Source organism: Palaemon carinicauda, chromosome 2 (genome assembly GCF_036898095.1).
Source record: "Palaemon carinicauda isolate YSFRI2023 chromosome 2, ASM3689809v2, whole genome shotgun sequence".
Taxonomy (NCBI): Eukaryota; Metazoa; Arthropoda; class Malacostraca; order Decapoda; family Palaemonidae; genus Palaemon; species Palaemon carinicauda.
In genome coordinates, this window is record NC_090726.1 from 113841693 (window position 1) to 113849192 (window position 7500).

A 7500-nucleotide genomic window follows, 5' to 3' on the forward strand; every position below is an offset into this window, starting at 1 on the left:
TTGCCATCTATAGCCCGTGTGGTACCGAGCTCGTTGGTGACTGGTACGTTTTGTTTGAGCATTGCTATTCGAACATTTATCATAATGTGGAAATAGAAAATATTTGAGTTTTCTGAACAGGTATTTTCACCTTCTCGACTTATTGAGATTTTGATATATTGATTAACTGGAATCTTAGAACCATGAATCAGATTGAGAAGTTACAGCAAGTGGAGAGTGAGTTTATGAAAAATAATTTGGATTTCTTGACCCTAAGTGAAATACGTTGCAAGGGGATTGGTGAGGAAACTTTAGACCAGGGAATATACACTGTATATCTACTCAGGAAGATCAGATGGAGTTGGAAGAGAAGGGGTAGAAATGACGATAACACCAAGAGCAGAAAAGGCATTAACCGAGTGGAGAGCTGTGAATAGTAGATTATTACTAGCAAAGTTCAAATCAAAGCAGTTCAATATGAGTAATATAGTTTGCTATGCCCCAACAAATGATTCCCCTGAAGAAAGGAAAGACAAACACTATGAAGAACTGCAGAGGGTATTAGATGAAATCCCTGAGAGAGATATGAAAATTATGATTGGTGACTTCAATGCTAAAGTTGGAAGGAATAATAAAGGTATAGAGAATGTGATAGGCGTCGAGGTTCTTGGTGAAGTTAAAAATGAAAATGGAGCACATTTCATAAGTTTCTGTTCAGCAAACAATCTTGTCATTGGAGTTACTCTTTTTCAACACAAGAACACCCACAAGTATACATGGACTTCATCATGTGGCAATTACAAAATCAGATAGATCACATTACCATTAATAAAAAGAGAAGGAGGCCTCTGAGAAATGTAAGAAGCTATAGAGGTGCAGATATTGGTAGTGATCACCAGGTCCTCATTGCCACACTGAAATTAAAACTGAAAGCACCACACAGAAAGGGAGATAGAATACCTAGGTTTAATACAAATAAGCTTGTAGAAGAAGAACACAGAGAAAACTTTGCAATTAAATGTTGGAATCAATTTGCAGTCTTAGAGACTTTAAGAGACGAAGAACAATAAATGAAGTTGGTAGTGAAGTTTTGGGACAAGCAGTAACAAGGAAAAAGCCATGGATACTAAATGATACTTGGGATACTATAAAAAGGAGACAAAGGCAGAAATTGATTGTTGAAAGTTTTCGAGGAAGTAATGAAAATTACAAGGTAGAGCATGCTAAGTATTCAAGTATAAACAGTGAGGTCAAAAGAAAATCCAGGAACGACTGGTATTTAGACAGTAAAGCAGATGAGGCTGACACAGCTATGAATTCAGGAAGTGGCTATGGTGTGAGAATTGCTCATTGAATTATTAATGAAATCTCGACTGGGGCAAAGAAGAAAAAGCGTATACCTATCAAAAAGAGAGATGGCTCTGTTATATCAACAGAAGATGAAGAAAGACAACGTTGGATGGAACACTTTAGTGAGGTTATGAATAGGAGATATGAAGGGAATAATTTGATTGATATACCTGAAGCTGAGGAAGACCTTGATGTGCCCATGAAGGAATTCAGTGAATTTAAAGTCGAAGTTAGCCTAAAAAACTAAAGAGATGGAAAGCCCCTGGATACGATGGAATAACTGTCGAGATGATACTCGCCGAAAATGAAGTGACTTCCAGACTACTTACAAGATTATTTTATAAAATGTGGCATGAAGAGGCAAAACTTGATGAATGGGAGTTAGGAGTGTTAGTGAAAATAGCATAAAAGGAGACCTGACTGATTGCAATAATTACAGAGGTATAATACTTACGCCAGTTATGAAAATATATAGTATGCTTACTCTAAAGAGACTGGAGAGGAAGACTGATGAAAAGCTGAGAGATGAACAAGCAGGATTTAGAAAAGGTAGAAGTTGCACTGACCAAATTTTCATTTTGAGACATGTTGTACAACAATGCGTAGAATATAGAAATGCCCTTTTGATGGCATTTGTGGATTATGGAAAAGCCTTTTATAGTGTGCACCGACCAATTTCGTGGAGAGTCCTGCGTTATTATGGAATTCTTCTTAAATATGTAAATTTGATTAAATCTGTTCATGAGCATAGCAAGTGCAAAGTTAATGTTAGTGGAGTCTTATCAAATGAATTTCCAGTGAACAGCGGAGTTCTCCAAGGGAATGTTGTCACCTGTGTTGTTTATCCTCCTCGTGGAATTTGTAATGCATAGGACACTCAGAGATGGAGGAGAAGGATCGGACTGGATTGGTGATAGGAATTTAGGAGACCTAGAGTATGTTGATGATGCTGTCATTGTTAGCAGAACACCACAGGATTTGAATTGCTTGTTTACCAGAATGCATGAAATATCACACGAGGTTGGGCTGAAGATGAATAGAAGAAAGACAGAGATGATGAGAACGGAGTATGCAATGGAAGATGAAATATCATTGGAAGGAGAAAGGATTAATGAGGTAGAATCATTTAAGTATTTAGGAACTATGATCTCCAATATAGGGTCTTTATAATTAGATTTTAGCGAAAGATTGAAAAAAGCAAATCATTCAATGGCTAGGTTAAGTAAAATTTGGAAATCAAATCTGAAATTTCATGTAAAAATCAGACTATATATCAGTTTTGTGAGATCGTTGTTACTCTATTGAAATGAGTCATGGTATGACAATGAAACGATCTCCAATAGATTTAGAAGATTTAAGAACAAAGCCCTCAAAGGATATTGGGAGTTAAATGGCGGGGCAGGATTAGAAATGAAACTATAAGAGAGATTACTCGAATGCCATATGTGGACGAGATCATGATGAGAGGTAGATGGAGATAGTTTGGGCATGCGCTTTGCACTTCCCAAGAGATATTAGTTCATCAAACGTTCAGGTGGGCTCCACAAGGGACTAAAAGAGTTGGAAAACCCAGGCCTACATAGCTGTGGACTATGAAGCGCGCAGTAGGAGACGATGAATGGCAAAGTATTGAATTAAAAGCTCAAGATAGAGACGACTGGCTAAATCTAACGGAGGCCCTTTGCGTCAATAGGCGTAGGTGATGATGATTTATTGTTGAGTTATTGCAAAGAAGAACGGATATATCTTGAAAGTATTCATGCGGATTCTTCTTTCATTCCTTCTTTTTTATTTTTTATGTAATTTCATAAATTTTGTTTTTCCTTAATTCTCTTCAGATTTAGTACACCCATCATGGGCTTTTCTTTTCTTTTTCCCTCTGTTTTATTTTCGAAAATTGAAAGGTAAAGTGGTCACAGAACAATCTATTTATTTTCATTCGAAAGATGAACGTTATAGCGGCATTTCAAGGTCAAAGTACAAAACAGGAAATGATTATCGATTACATTTACAATTAACTCGTTTTGAAACAATATCTTTCATATATTTCGTTCATTCATTTCAAGCATGATTAACTTTTTTTTTTAACTTTTTTTCGCACTTGATCACTTAATTCTGTAAGATCCGTTTTTACAAGTATTTTAAACAATAACCTTTTTGTATTTAGTGTTCCGTTTCTCTAGATTTCATACACGAAACTTATTTGTATTATACAGAGTGCCTTTTTATCGGACATTGTTCTGAAAAAATATTGAATTATCTTACTAATAACCTTTTATTGTTTTGTTGCCTGTGTATCATTAAAAGCGAAAAAATATTGTTATCTGTTTGAGAAGATGGCTTTTTTTTGGGCAAGGCAGGATATAAAGGAACGGCATTTTTCAACATAATAATCTGCGGGAGTGAGTTAGAAAGTAGAGCTTTCCAGATGTTACTGTAACAGCTATAGTAACAAAATATTTTTTAGATAGAATATCTCAGTTATGGAGTAGAGTAATATAGGAATGTTTGAACTAATGTGGAGGTTAGAGTAACGCGGCTAATACTGAACTATACAAACACATACATTCATACATAAACACCCACACCCACCCACCAACACACGCACGCACACAGACACAGACACACACACATATATATATATATTTATATATATATATATATATATATATATATATATATATATATGTTGCCTTCAATGACAATTGCATTACAGAGAAGCATAAAGAACAGTGCTGTAGTGAATAAAGAATGAAGAAAAGGAGTAACCATCGCTCATTAAATTGAACGAAGGACTTACGCCTGAAAACTTGAAGAAGCTGAGGAAATATCAAGATTCCTACAGGAAACACATTGACGCCAGTGAAGTTATTGCCTTCATTATATATATATATATATATATATATATATATATACATATATATATATATATATATAATGAAGCTATTGCCTTCATTATATATATATATATATAATATATATATATATATATATATATATATATATATATATATATATATATTTATATATATACATATATATATATATAAATATATTGTATATATATAAATATATATATATATATATATATATATATATATATGTATATATATACATACATATGTATATACATATATACATATATATATACATATACATATATATATATATATATATATATATATATATAAAATTTATGTACTGTATATATATACACACAATATATATACATATATAAATGTATATATATATATACATATATATATATATATATATATATATATATATATATATATATATATCACATTCTTTCTCCTCTTACAGTGACTTACATTAATTATAATTGCCCACTTTGTTCAACTAGAGATCAAATCTTTATGGAAACTTATCAACTTGAAATCAGACCCTCGTGGAAATGTTTCAACTGTAAACCAAATTCTTAAAGAACGTTTTAACTTTATGCCAGAGTCGTAAGGAAACGTTCTAATTTAGATTAAGTTATTTATGGCAACGTTTTAACTTGAAATCAGATTATATTGGAAGCATTTTAATTTGGAATCGGACTCTTATGGAAACGTTTTAACTTCTAATCAGATTCTTACAGAGACGTTCTAATTTGAAATCAAATTCTTATTGAAACGCCAAACTTGAACGTTCTGATTTGAAATCAGAATCTTATGGAAACGCTTTAACTGGAAGCAGGATTTTCGGGTTATGTTTCATCTTTTATTTCAATGATTATACGGTTTAACTTTTCTCTAGAAATATTCGTCAAGGAAACTTTAGGAATTTAAATGAGGTGTTTTACAGAAAATATTCTTCTATAAGATAAAGATGAAAACGTTTAAGCATGAATGTTTCTAGTGAAAATGTGTTACTGAATTATATGGTGAATACTGTTTCTAAACATACCCCTTTTACATCAACATGACAATATCTGAGATTTCGGGTAAGCCAAAAGACATGTGTTTGTGACTTGATAATATGTTTTCTTTTAGCCTTTATGAAGTCAATAAACTTAACTCTTTTCGTACTATCTACAATATTGTGATGAATTTTTGGATGATCTAATTTTTAAATTCTACTGACTTAGTATGACTATATCGAATCTTTATGAAGGTTTTGATGCCAACTCTGAGAATTTATATTCAATTACAGAGATTCCTTTCTTTTAGTCACAAGTTTTGAACTGTGAAACTTATTTCGTATTCATAGATTTTTTATTGCAAGTCTCTATATAGAAAATTATATTAACATTTTATCATTTATCTGTAATTAGTAACCAATAAATGCCTTATGCAGTCACTGCCTTACATATGTATGGACAACTAGAAGCGAAAGTTCGCTACGGGCCAACCAAGGGAAAGGCCCGTGCCAACAACAAGTGTTGGCTATAATACTTCAACAACAACAAGAAGCGAAAGAAATCAATTTAATCCTCATTTTGCTGTTCAAGCGATATGTTTCTGGGTAGTTATAAAATACTATATTGAAACCGAAGCAAGTGACAATTGTAGCAAACTGGGCCCTAATCTGCGTAAATTCTACTGATATATGGTTGTCATAATTCATTCAGTTTTTCGCGTTTATGGTTGTCAATCCGGTGAAGGCAGGATGTTAAATTTTCAGACACTGAAAAGCGCACTTTATGTTTCAATTTAGCACATTTGTTACGTAAAAGGTAACATGTGTTAGGGGTTTATTTCCATTTAGAGAGAATGGAATTAGATTTAGGCTACGAATTATAATATATCCATGAAGATGCAACATTTACATGAAGAAACTGAAGTTATCTCTACGAAGCACAATCATACAAACATATGCATACACTGCATGTATATCATTAAAGCAACACTGCAATTATGACAATTTTACTCTAACATTTATATTTGTTTTCATTATTTCAGTCATGAAAGTCGGTATTAATCTGTCAATTAAGTGTATGACAATGTTTTCAGTATTAAGCCTGATGCATATTTTGTAAAAAGTATTTAAATTCAAACTTCAAAAGTATCTGAGAGAGAGAAGCTACACTGAATGGCTGAAAACGGAGAATACATCGGAAATTGCTTGGGCATTTTATCAGTCCATTGGGCTGTTCGACGTACTGCTGATTAGTACATTGCGTTGATGTATGAAGCGATAATGTTTATGCAGGGTGGTTCGTCCGTCTGAGATTTGATCATTATATTATTATGGTATCAGTGATCACTGTGTGGTTTTTTTTTTCCTCTCTGGATCCACCTAATACGTATTAGGTGACGACGATGATAATGTACGGTTAATTTTCCGTAGTTTGTTATAACATTTGATAAAGAATTGAAGAACGCAGCAATTTTTGTAATAAGCCTTGAGCCTAGAATCATCTTCAGAAACTATCTACTGCAGTTGTACTCATGCGTGATTTAAATGATTTTATTTACTGTTCTTTTCCTTCGTCCGCTAGACGACCCCCATGAAAGTCAAGTGACATGATTTGGTACATCTGTACCTGTTTGACAGACAGAGGAGGGATAGTTAACTGCGTGGCATAATTTATTCGTACTAAATTTGTCTGAACTTCCTGTCTATGACGCATTGGCATATATCATATTGGGAAACGTTTCTCATTTTTCGTCATGGCTCTCATCTGAGCAGGAGTAATATTTCGTGTATTCATACTCATATATGAAATTTAGATTGGTAATTTAGTTATTATTATTATTATTATTATTATTATTATTATTATTATTATTATTACTATTATTATTATTATTATTATTACTATTATTATTATTATTATTATTATTACTAGTGGCATGTACATGTATTTGCTTTTTGGAAAAAATCATCGAACCATCATTATTATTTCTAAAGAAGCGTGCTATACGTAAACATGAAAGACCTGATCTAAAAAAAAAAAAGTGGAGAGAAAGAGATCAGAGCATATATTAAGGAAAAGGCAAAGAATCTACTTACAGTTGGATCAGGTTGATTCTGATACGCTATAGAGACGGAAGGCTCTGGCGATGTCGAACTGTTGCTGTCTTCGAGGGACCTTCCATAGCCCGATTCTCTAGCCGAGCTCTGAGAGTCTTCCCTCTCAACCCCTGGGATCTTCACTCCGATTGTCCTGTCAACGGTGTCCGTTATTTTTCCGTCTCCGAGATCAACTTCCCAGGGCGGAACATT

General features: G+C 33.1%; 1 protein-coding gene across 1 annotated transcript in view; it reads right to left on the reverse strand.

The window, feature by feature from the left end:
• Window positions 1-7500, reverse strand: part of LOC137626562 (serine/threonine-protein kinase Sgk2-like) — a 50587-nt gene that overhangs the window by 20495 nt on the left and 22592 nt on the right. The window contains exon 2 of the mRNA XM_068357600.1: window positions 7288-7500. This exon is cut by the window's right edge and continues 708 nt beyond it. Within this exon, the coding sequence (XP_068213701.1) occupies window positions 7288-7500 (213 nt within the window). The remainder of the gene's footprint in view (window positions 1-7287) is intronic.